At 47.3% G+C, this 11,915-nt stretch overlaps 1 protein-coding gene and 1 long non-coding RNA gene across 3 annotated transcripts in view; one reads left to right on the top strand and one right to left on the bottom strand.

Moving 5' to 3' along the window:
* Window positions 1-2,731: 2,731 nt before the first annotated feature.
* LOC140917419 (uncharacterized) lies at window positions 2,732-5,147 on the bottom strand. The gene is made up of 3 exons (XR_012160828.1): window positions 4,663-5,147; window positions 3,138-3,298; window positions 2,732-3,022 (listed from the first exon to the last, which is right to left on the bottom strand). It is a non-coding gene; the product is annotated as an uncharacterized lncRNA (long non-coding RNA).
* LOC140917411 (interferon-induced GTP-binding protein Mx1-like) overlaps window positions 2,857-11,915 on the top strand; it is a 33,653-nt gene continuing 24,594 nt past the window's right edge. Inside the window, exons 1-3 of one of the 2 annotated variants that reach the window (XM_073360211.1) lie at window positions 2,857-2,937; window positions 7,883-8,067; window positions 9,442-9,634. In XM_073360211.1, coding sequence (XP_073216312.1) covers window positions 7,939-8,067; window positions 9,442-9,634 — 322 coding nt within the window. In that variant the 5' untranslated portion in view covers window positions 2,857-2,937; window positions 7,883-7,938. Of the gene's footprint in view, window positions 2,938-4,920; window positions 5,008-7,882; window positions 8,068-9,441; window positions 9,635-11,915 lie in introns of those variants that run through there. The other variant, XM_073360221.1, reaches the window with a different exon arrangement.

Raw genomic sequence — 11,915 nt, 5'->3', positions numbered from 1 at the left:
AGACCGAGAGGCAGCACATACTACTATACAGCTTTGGATCCCCTGCACTAGACCCTGCCACCTTGTATTAAAAAAGAGCAGTAACTGCAGCCGTCTATAAATATAAGTTGCATTAACCATATACAACATGGCTTGCAAAGCGTGAATTGGGGGTGCTTTGTTCCAGGTGGGCCTTGAGGGGGCCTCACTGTTAGAAAGAGGCAGCCAGCTGCGAACCAGCTGAGCGGTGAACAGCAGAGAGGCTAACAGAGGGAATTTGACTGGGAGTTCACCTGGGGAGAGCCCACTGAGGCTTACATCTTGCAGGCTTCTCTGAGTAGTTATTGCAACAGCTGAGGAAGCTCGCAGACGAAAGTAATATGGATGGTGAGCAACCGGCTGTTGTGACCTGCACTGGATGTGCCATGTTTGTCTTTCTTCCACAGAACAGAAGTGACTTTGTCTGTACAAAGTGCAAGCTAGTCTCCATACTGGAAGAGAAGGTTTAAAGTCTGGAGCAACAGGTATCGACCCTGCGTTGCATAAGAGAAACCTGAAGATTTCCTGGACAGACGTCAGGATACACTCCTATGGGCACAATGTTCTGAAGAATCACAGCAGGCTGCGCAGCGGGGACAGGAGGACGGTGAAGAAATTTGGCAGCATGTGACCTCCAGAAGAAGAAAGAGGAGCATCCATGTACCAGCAACGCAGATACAGGTGAGCAACCGTTTCCAAGTTCTCTCCACAGGTACTGATGGGGAGAGTGGACTAGATGATAAATCTGAGGGAAAGGAACAGAAGGAGACTCCACCGATTGGAAGGCATGAGATGCACTGTCCTAGGGATGGGGGTTCCCACGACCACCGCTCCCAAGAGAAGGAGGTGGGTGGTGGTGGTCGGCGACTGCCTCCTAAGCGGGACTGAGTCATTTATCTGCCGTCCCGACTGGGAAAACCGAGAAGTGTGCTGCTTGCCAGGAGTTAAGATTCATAATGTGACGGAGAGACTGCCGAGACTCATCAAGCCCTCGGATCACTACCCCTTCTTGCTCCTCCACGTGGGCACCAATGATACTGCCAAGTATGATACCGAGCAGATCACTGTAGACTACGTGGCTTTGGGAAGAAGGATAAAGGAGTTTGAGGTGCAAGTGGTGTTCTTGTCCATCCTCCCTGTGGAAGGAAAAGGCCCAGGTAGAGACCATTGAATTGTGGAAGTCAACGAATGGCTACGCAGGTGGTGTCGGAGAGAAGGCTTTGGATTCTTTGACCATGGGATGGTGTTCCAAGAAGGAGGATTGCTAGGAAGAGGGGCTCCACCTAACGAAGAGAGTGAAGATCATCTTCGCAAGCAGACTGGCTAACCTAGTGAGGAGGGCTTTAAACGAGGTTCACCGGGGGAAGGAGACCAAAGCCCTGAGGTAAGTGGGATGCCAGGAGGAAGCACGAGCAGGAGAGCGCAAGAGGGGAGGACTCCTGCCTCATACTAAGAAAGCAGGACAATCAGAGAGTTATCTTATGTGCCTATACAGAAATGCAAGAAGCCTGGGAAACAAGCAGGGAGAACTGGAAGTCCTGGTACAGTCAAGGAATTCTGATGTGATTGGAATAACAGAGACTTGGTGGGAAACTCACATGACTGGAGCACTGTCATGGATGGATATAAACTGTTCAGGAAGGACAGGCAGGGCAAAAAAGGTGCGGGAGTTGCACTGTATGTAAGAGAGCACTATGACTTCTCAGAGCTCCAGTATGAAACTGCAGAAAAACCTGAGTGTCTCTGGATTAAGTTTAGAAGTGTGAGCAACAAGGGTGATGTCGTGGTGACAGTCTGCTATAGACCACCAAACCAGGGGGATGAGGTGGACGAGGCTTTCTTCAGGCAACTAACGGAAGTTACTAGATCGCAGGCCCTGGTTCTCATGGGGGACTTCAATCACCCCGATATCCGGTGGGAGAGCAATACAGCGGTGCAGACAATCCAGGAAGTTTTTGGAAAGTGTAGGGGACAATTTCCTGGTGCAAGTGGTGGAGGAATCAACTAGGGGCAGAGCTCTTCTTGACCTGCTGCTCACAAACCGGGAAGAATTAGTAGGGGAAGCAAAAATGGATGGGAACCTGGAAGGCAGTGACCATGAGATGGTAGAGTTCAGGATCCTGACACAAGGAAGAAAGGAGAGCAGCAGAATATGGACCCTGGGGACTTCAGAAAAGCAGACTTTGACTCCCTCAGGGAACTGATGGGCAAGATCCCCTGGGAGAACAACATGAGGGGGAAGGAGTCCAGGAGAGCTGGCTGTATTTTAAAGAATCCTTATTGAGGATGACTGAACAAGGAGTAATGGTCTCAAGTTGCAGTTTGGGGGAGGTTTAGGTTGGATATTAGGAAAAACTTTTTCACTAGGAGAGTGGTGAAGTACTGGAATGGGTTACCTAGGGAGGTGGGGGAATCTCCTTCCTTAGGAGTTTTTAAGGTCAGGCCTGACAAAGCCCTAGCTGGGTTGATTTAGTTGGGGATTGATCCTGCTTTGAGCCGGTGGTTGGACTAGATGACCTCCTGAGGGCCCTTCCAGTCATAGAACCCAGGTTCTATGATTCTATGAACATGTGAGAGTAAATGCAACACTGATTCTGGAAACATGAATTCCACTGTGAAACTAATTTACAGTGATGCTAAGATACTCTTTCAAGTTAGTTTCATTTCCCCTGATTACTGCCTGAGAATGTGGATGGAGTTAATGACAAAAGTGTAAAAGAAAGAAAATGTATTGCATTACAAAATCAATTTCACAGTGCTGCCACCAAATGGTAAGCTTTTGAGTAACTTTCATTTCTCCTGTTTTCTGTCATGTATTGTAGGTGGAGCTGGTGACAAGGTTAAGAACAAAAGAATTCTGTATTAGTTTTTTCTTGAACCGAGCACAATACAGGAAGGAATTTCTTTCGCCTCTTCTCAGTAAGTATTTAAAAGTTTGTGGGTATGTTTAATTCATCTCTTTTCATAGCTAAGTGTGGGTGGCTGGCAGACACTGCAAGGAAATCTGAAATAAGAGAGGAATAAATGAATTATTGGGCATAGGCATTTTCCCTATAAAATTATCAGTATCCCTACCAGCATAATGATACAGGATGCAAAATAAATACAAAGTTTGTTACCTCTTTGAGGATGTGCTTGGGAGCCAACGTTTTAAATTGTTAAAGTGCACTGCATTTTTAGATGAGTGTGTGAGAGAGAGACAGACAGCCTGGATAACCCTCTAATAGTTTTCAGTGCTGTGAACACTACGTCTGGTCCAACTTTGATCTCCTCTGGGATGCTGTGTGAAGTTAAAGTATAACAAAGAGGATGGGATTTAGACATAGGCATAGTTTGACTTCTAAATTTGGGGGGGTTGTAGGGAGGGCTTAATACTATTAATAGTGGGTATAGGTCTAAATTCCAGGTTTACCAGTTGACAGACCACCTCCACAGCCCCATTGACACCCCTGCACTTGCATGGGGAACCCCCCCATATCCCATCCCCCCTGACTCAAGGAGGGACCAACAGACCCCCCTTCAGCCTCCAGGAACCCCCTGCACCCCATAGGGACCTCCCTAGATCCTGTACCCCTGCCCTGGGAGGGGACCAACAGAACCCATCCCTAGATCCTGCCCCCCCACCCCAACGAGGGATTGAGGGAGAGAGGCAGGAATTCTCTCTTATCTCTCCCCCCACCCCAACCCTGGTTTTCATTTTTTTTTCTGCATTCTCCTCCGGGAGCTCAGGATGCAGGGTCTGGGAGGTAGTTAGGGTGGGGGAGTGGGCTGGAGGTGGAGGGTCTGGGTGGGAGTTATGGTGCGGGGGGGGGGGGGGCTCAGGGTTGGGGTGCGGGGTCCGGGTGGGAGCAATGGTGCGGGGGGGGGCTCAGGGTTGGGGTGCGGGGTCCGGGTGGGAGCAATGGTGCGGGGGAGGGCTCAGGGTTGGGGTGCGGGGTCCGGGTGGGAGCAATGGTGCGGGGGGGGGCTCAGGGTTGGGGTGCGGGGTCCGGGTGGGAGCAATGGTGCGGGGGGGGGCTCAGGGTTGGGGTGCGGGGTCCGGGTGGGAGCAATGGTGCGGGGGGGGCTCAGGGTTGGGGTGCGGGGTCCGGGTGGGAGCAATGGTGCGGGGGGGGGCTCAGGGTTGGGGTGCGGGGTCCGGGTGGGAGCAATGGTGCGGGGGGGGGCTCAGGGTTGGGGTGCGGGGTCCGGGTGGGAGCAATGGTGCGGGGGGGGGCTCAGGGTTGGGGTGCGGGGTCCGGGTGGGAGCAATGGTGCGGGGGGGGGCTCAGGGTTGGGGTGCGGGGTCCGGGTGGGAGCAATGGTGCGGGGGGGGGCTCAGGGTTGGGGTGCGGGGTCCGGGTGGGAGCAATGGTGCGGGGGGGGGCTCAGGGTTGGGGTGCGGGGTCCGGGTGGGAGCAATGGTGCGGGGGGGGGGGCTCAGGGTTGGGGTGCGGGGTCCGGGTGGGAGCAATGGTGCGGGGGGGGGCTCAGGGTTGGGGTGCGGGGTCCGGGTGGGAGCAATGGTGCGGGGGGGGGGGCTCAGGGTTGGGGTGCGGGGTCCGGGTGGGAGCAATGGTGTGGGAGCAGGCTGGGGGGGATCTGGTCAGGAGTTAGGGTGAGGGAGGGGGGCTCAGGGCTGGGGCAGGGGTTTGGAGCACTAACCTGGGGCAGCTCCCATTCGGTGTGGGGCTGCGCAGCCCTGTGCTTGCCCCGCAGGCACCGCCCCCCCGCAGCTCCCCTTGGCCGCGATTCTCAGAGCTGCCTCCCCCCTGCCCGGCAGGGCCGCACCCCAAGAGCTTTAGGGGCGGCAGCCCGGGCCGAAGTGGGCCCCGGCGCCCCGCCCTGCAGCCCTTAAAGCCCCGCCCCCTTTCTGAAGCCGGCCCTGCGAGCACGGGCGGGAGGACTTAGGAGGAGCGGGGGGGCAGCCCCGCCAAAGCGCCGCTCCTCTGCGGCCAGCTGCCCGGTGCGCCTCCTGAGTCCTCCGGCCCGCGTCCCCTGTGGCTGCGGGTGAGCCTCCCTCCCTGCTCCGCACAGCTTCCACCCTTGCAGCCCCCGTCCTGTGGAGCAGCCCCCTGCAGGGGGGGCGCCAGTGAGAGGGGGCCCCGGGCCAGGGCACGGCGTGTCCCGGGGTTAAATCCCGCCCCCCGCTGCCCAAGACACGGGCGCGCAGCTCGCGCTGATTTAACCCCAGAGCCCCGCCCCCGGGCCTCCGGCAGGCTCCGCCCACTGCTGGCCCCGCACGGGGCTGCGGGCGCGGCAGGGGCGCGGGCGCGGGCGCCTATGGGTGAAGGCCTATGGGTGAAGGACCGGTATACGGTTTGGGGGGCAATACCCCGCCCCGGCCCTGCCCCAATCTCGGCCTCTGGGTTGAGGGCCATAGTTCTGAGGCAGTCACAACAATATCGCAGGCAGAAGTCTGTGCCGCTTTTCCGGTGGAGAAAAGTTGAATTAAAATTATGTTTGGGAAAGAGGGTGTGGGAAAATGGCACCTTCTTACTAAACAGTCAGGTCCCCTGTGCACTCAGTTTCTACAGCTGCTTGATTTAGTGACTGAAGTAAGGCCATGTCTCAACCATAGAGCTTACAACGGCGCAGCTGCACTGCTCTAAGATCTCTGATGTAGCTACTCTAAGATGAGGGGAGAGAGATCTCTCCTCCACATAATTAAACCACCCCTAACGAGCAGCGGGAGAAACTCCTCTGCCAACGTAGCACTGTGCACACTACCACTTACGCCAGCGTAATTTATGTCACTCAAGGGACTGGAATATTCACACCCCTGAGCTGACCAGTTTTACCAGCATAAGTGGTGGTGTAGACATGCCCTAAATTTTGGCTATTTCTTTTAGCACCACAGCTCGGAAACAGCCATGGGGAAGTGAGCAGGATTCGAGTCTGGGTCACATATTAAAAAGCTTGTTAATTAATGCATAATTTTAATTACTAACAATGAAATTAGTGGGTGCTATTTCAGGTGTATTTAGGAATGGATTCATGACACATTGGGAGATAAATACATAAAGGCGAAGGAAAAAATTAACCCAGCATTATATTGATGAATGGCATTACAAGTTGCTCTGGAAGGGAATAATATGTGTGATTTTGCTAGCAGCAGTCCTGTTGACAACAACAAAGGGCATGTACCATTTTTTCTTGTTTATGAAGTATAAAGAAACCCTAAATGGCTGGTGTTTTTTAAAAGTTCTGGTTTTTTTCCTGCTGGTTTTCTACATTAGAACTATAACTAATGTTAAGTCTAGTCTTCCGCATTTTGCTATAGGCTTGTTTTAGAAGACCCAGAAGTCTGGGTCAGCCATTAATTAAAGGGACGAGAGTTATACTTCTACTAACGAATTTTTCTTCCTACTCCTTTTTTCAAGCATCTCAATTAAGTAGGTTTTCAGTAAAACAAACACCCCCTCCATTTTTAAACCAACTACATTAAAGAAAAAAAAATCACTGCCTCTCTCAATCAGTCTAATTGCCTAAGTAACTTTGAGATCATAAACCTCCTGTTTCTCCAGCCATTCAGACATTCTTCCAGGAAAAGGAGGAGAGACAAAACCTGAATTTTTACTACATTAAAACTAAACAGGAAAAGAAAAAATAAAAAACTTCCAGTTCTCTTTTTCATAATATAATGCAGCAAAAAGGCCACAACCCCTTTTTTGTTCTTTTACAGACCACTTTTAAGCAAAGGGAGTGGCCCCAAGAAGCAGAGCCTCCAGAGTAAAGAGTCAGCCACAAGTTGTCCAGATTCGTCCTTTTGAAAAATGAATTGGGCTGGGGCTGACACAAGCAGCTGTTGGGGAGCCTTGGCCAGGGGCGTCATTTAAGGAGGGTGGAGGGGCTCCTCCCTCCTCTCCCAAGTTTCACACCAGAGGTCTGCTTGCAGCAAAAGGCCTAGCCCCCATTGGAGCTCTTACCTGCTGCCGCACCCAGGCAGATCCCCTCCTCCAGGAGTCGGGGTTGTCCGGTTGCAGCTCACATGATCAGTTTCCTCCACTGCACTAGGGCCTCTGAGGATGGGGCAGGCAAGTAAAGAGTCAGTCAAAGTGGGAGGGGAAGCACAGGGGCCCCAGAGGTGGTTGAGGGGCAGAAGCAGAGAGTCTCCAGTGGTGGGGGGCGGGCCAGTGGGATGGGAAAGGGGAGTCAATCTCTAGGGAGAGGTGAGGGCCCAGGGCTGTGCCCTGAGGGAGGGGACACTGAGTGTGGGAGAAGGAGCTGAGGGAGAAAAGACCCTGGGACAAGGATCCTGAGGGAAGGAGAGTGAAAGAAGGGAGGGTGCTAGGCGCAGCTAAGTGGGTCTTGGGGTCTGTTTGACCTGAGAGAAGCAGGGAGCACTCTCACCTCTCCCTGGGAAGAGGCTGGGGACAGCCCCCACTAAGCTAATGCAGTCTCTCAACTGACTAATGTGCTCTCTGCCTTCCTCCCCATCTCCCCTACTTTAGGGTCACTTATACCTTGATCCTGTAGTGCGGATCATGTGCGTACAGAGGTTTCTTTAGCTCTCTGCATCTGGGGGAATCTTTTTTGTTGTCTGTATTGTTACAGACCTACTTGCTGACAGGTATTTTGAAATAAATTACCAAAATAATTGAAACTGGTGTGATTATACTGTGTTATTTTGACAAATATAATATGTGGAATTTTAGAATATGCACAGAATTTTTAATTTTTTGGCATAGAATTCCCGCAGGAGCAAAATAAGGGGTCAGAATCTCGGCTGGTACAAACCAACACACATCCATTGGTTTGAAAAGAACTACACCAGCTGATTCTAGCAGAGATCTGGCCCAACCAATAACAATATGGTTTTGACTTTGTCCACAGTTATTACTATTGCAGAGCTGAATCCACTCAAGCCCTTCTATCATTTCAGGAGCCGTATAGAAGAGTTGCTGGACCAGACATTTGCTTTTCAGTGACAGACAGTTAATGGACAAGTCCCAGGGCTGCTGTGTGAGACACACAGCAACAGTCCAATGGGCGGAGTCTGAGGAATATCACCAAGAAAAGATGAAACAGCAAGGGGGAATATATAATTTCCAAGAGCAACAGAATAAGGCAAGTCAGATATTTGGCATTTGAGTGAAAACTGACTCCTCTGAGATTAATGTTCAGCTGCTGTCAGGGCTGAATTTTCAGTGGTCTGGGCTCACTTCTGCATACACAATCTGCAGACACAGATCAAAACAGTTCTTTCTGTCTCTGTGTGTGATTGTGTGTGCAAGTGTGAGCACCAATCCTGCTCACACCTGACAACTCTTCTAAGATTTTAATGCGCAGTCATGTAATTACTAAGATTTGCACCTGCATTTCATTTGCAGGTGTAAAAAAAAAATGTAGGCATAGAAAATAGAAGGGCCACAGCCTAACTCCAACTTTCCCCTAGAATGTATATCTTAATGAATATTCACAATTAGAAACTTTAAACGGGTATCATGGTATTTGGGTTTTTGTTCTTCTACATGAGGCTCCAGTGTATTCGATAGAAATTGATAGAAATACCAAGACTCTTATTTAATATTTCTTATGTTTATGTTTCTTATGTTTAACACTGAGAAAATCAGAATAGACATTTGAAAAGTTTATATTAAAGTTAATAAACCAGTTAAATAATAAAGTTATTAGATAATAATCATTGCAGTTATGATCAGGGGGTTCAAAAATATTTTCCCCTGGTGATAAGTATTGTCTGACTTATCACTAAAGATAGCTATTCTGGATTTGTGTTTTGATATATTTGTTTCCTGAAATAGTGTTTTTAATTCAAGATGGAAGATAAGAATTTAGCTTTTTAGCTCTATACACAGATACCAAATTTTAGATTAAGATAGGAAGTTGCCTGACCTGTTATAGCATAACATTAGGGCTGTCAAGCGATTAAAAAAAATTAATCACAATTAATCACGAGATTAATCACGCTGTTAAACAATAGAATACCATTTATTTTAAATATTTTTGGATGTTTACTACATTTTCAAATATATTAATTTCAATTACAATACAGAATACAAAGTGTACAGTACTCACTTTATATTTATTTTTTATTACAGATATTTGCACTGTAAATATATGATGCATTATAGATAAAAGAAAAAACTGCAGTTACCAAAAATAACTGAAGAAAGGATATTTGATGGGGTGGTGTTCTTGCTTTTCTTATTGTGTATTCACTTGCTAATTTATAAAATTCAGTAATTTGCAATGGATATTTCAGCCATTGGTGTAAATTAGCTAAATTTTGCTGAATTTACAGAAACGTGTTTACCTTGTCAAGAATACTACAGAAGGCTTGTAGCTCACAGTACAAAGCTAGTGGTATGGTGGGGTGAAGGACAGTTTGCTGATGATGTACATCGTTTATGGCACAGACATGTTTAACTTTGCCTGATTCTGTGAAATGAGCTCAAATGAAATGTAACGTTTTTCTTACAGAACGCAGAACACACCTTGTACAACCAATATGAGGAGAAAATCCGTCCCTGTATTGATCTCATTGACTCCCTGAGAGCGCTCGGAGTAGAAAAGGACCTGGCTTTGCCAGCAATTGCAGTGATTGGAGACCAGAGTTCTGGAAAAAGCTCGGTTCTAGAAGCCCTGTCCGGAGTTGCTCTCCCTAGAGGCAGTGGTAAGAATTTACCTTTCAGCTTTTCATCTCAGAAATCGGACTCTTCCCCGAGTCGCAGTGGTGTGTTTCTATCTGATATTCTGTAATTCATGTCAGTTTGGGGATACTGAAAGTTGGGTTTAGATTCATCCCTGACGCAACCCAAAAGAATTTGTATTTTCCTCATCCCATCATACAGAAAACGCTGTTATGATGAGAACTGTGTGGCACCTGGAACATCCCTTTTGTGGGAAATTCCACTATTTTGAAATTTGCTTTCATTCCATGTGGGAATAAAACATAGTATTTCAGACTTAATTGTGAAACAACTTTTGGAAACATTATTTTGGGTCAGTTGAAACAGTTAGATTCGGTAGCATCAGAATGTTTTGTTTTGTTTCAGTGTTGACTTTATGTTCTATTATAACTTAGAATATAAAATAAAAATTGAAACAAAAAGTCATCTGAAATGAAAATAAATCTAAGTCAATAGTTTAGGTTTTTCTAAATTAAATTTTGGTTAAATCAACACATCCCCATGCATCATAAAGGAGATAAAGGAGAGACAACACAGAACTGGGTGGGGGGGGGAAGGAATCAAATCAGTATCTTAGATGTCTGTATACTAATGTGAAAAGTATAGGGAATAAGCAGGAAGAACTTGAAAGTCTCTGGGTAAGGATAAAAGGGGTAAAAAATGAGGGTAATATCATGGTAGGGGTCTACTACAGAGCACCTAACTAAGAAGAAGAGGTAAATGAGGCTTTTTTTAAACAACTAATAAAATCATCCAAAGCACAGGACTTGGTGGTGATGGGGGACTTCAACTAGATAGACATCTGTTGGGAAAGTAACACAGCAGGGCACAGATTGTCCAGCAAATTCTTGGAATGTATTGGAGACAATTTTTTTATTTCAGAAGGTGGAGAAAGCTACTAGGGGAGAGGCTGTTCTAGATTTGATTTTGACAAATAGGGAGGAACTGGTTGAGCATTTGAAAGTGGAAGGCAGTTTTGGGTGAAAGTGACCATGAAATGATAAGAGTTCATGATTCTAAGGAATGGTAGGAGGGAGAACAGCACAATAAAGACAATGGATTTCAAGAAGGCAGACTTTAGCAAACTCAGGGAGTTGGTAGGTAAGATTCCATGGGAAGCATGTCTAAGGGGAAAAACAATTGAAGACAGTTGGCAGTTTTTCAAAGAGACTTTATTAAGGGCATAAGAGCAAACTATCCCACTGCATAGGAACGATAGGAAGTAGGGCAAGAGACCACCCTGGCTTAACCAGGAGATCTTCAATGATCTAAAAATCAAAGAAGAGTCCTACAAAAAGTGGAAAGTAGGTCAAATTACAAAGGATGAACATAAACAAATAACACAAGTATGTAGGGACAAAATTAGAAAGGCCAAGGCACAAAACGAGATCAAACTAGCTAGAGACATAAAGGGTCACAAGAAAACATTCTACAAATACATTAGAAGCAAAAGGAAGACCATGGACAGGGTAGACCCATTATTCAATGATGGATGGGGGGTGGGAATAACAACAGAAAATGTGGAAATGGCAGAGATGCTTAATGACTTCTTTGTTTCGGTTTTCACCAAGAAGGTTGGTGGTGATTAGACATCTAACATAGTGAATGCCAGTGAAAATGTGGTAGGATCAGAGGCTAAAATAGGAAAAGAACAAGTTAAAAATTACTTAGACAAGTTAGAGGTCTTCAAGTCACCAGGACCTGGTGAAATGCATCCTAGAATACTCAAGGAGCTGACTGAGGAGATATCTGAGCCATTAGCAATTATCTTTGAAAAGTTATGGAAGACGGGAGACATTCCAGAAGACTGGAAAAGGGCAAATATAGTGACAATCTATAAAAAGGAAAATAAGGACAATCCAGGGAATTACAGACCAGTCAGCTTAACTTCTGTACCCAGAAAGATAATGGAGCAAATAATTAAGCAATCAATTTGCAAATATCTAGAAGATAATAAGGTGATAAGTAACAGTCAGCATGGATTTGTCAAGAATAAATTATGCCAAACCAACCTGATAGCTTTCTTTGACAGGGTAACAAGCCTTGTAGATAGGGGGCATGTGGTATATCTTGATTTGAGTAAAGCTTTTGATACGGTCTCACATGACCTTCTCATAAACAAACTAGGGAAATGCAACCTAGATGGAGCTACTATAAGGCGGGTGCAAAACTGGTTGGAAAACCGTTCCCAGAGAGTAGTTATCAGTGGTTCACAGTCATGCTGGAAGGGCATAATGAGTGGGTTTCTGCCGGGATCAGTTCGGG

Source organism: Lepidochelys kempii, chromosome 1, assembly GCF_965140265.1.
Source record: "Lepidochelys kempii isolate rLepKem1 chromosome 1, rLepKem1.hap2, whole genome shotgun sequence".
NCBI classification, from domain to species: Eukaryota; Metazoa; Chordata; order Testudines; family Cheloniidae; genus Lepidochelys; species Lepidochelys kempii.
Note: the sequence above shows the minus strand (reverse complement) of the source record. Positions and strands in the feature narration are given on the sequence as shown.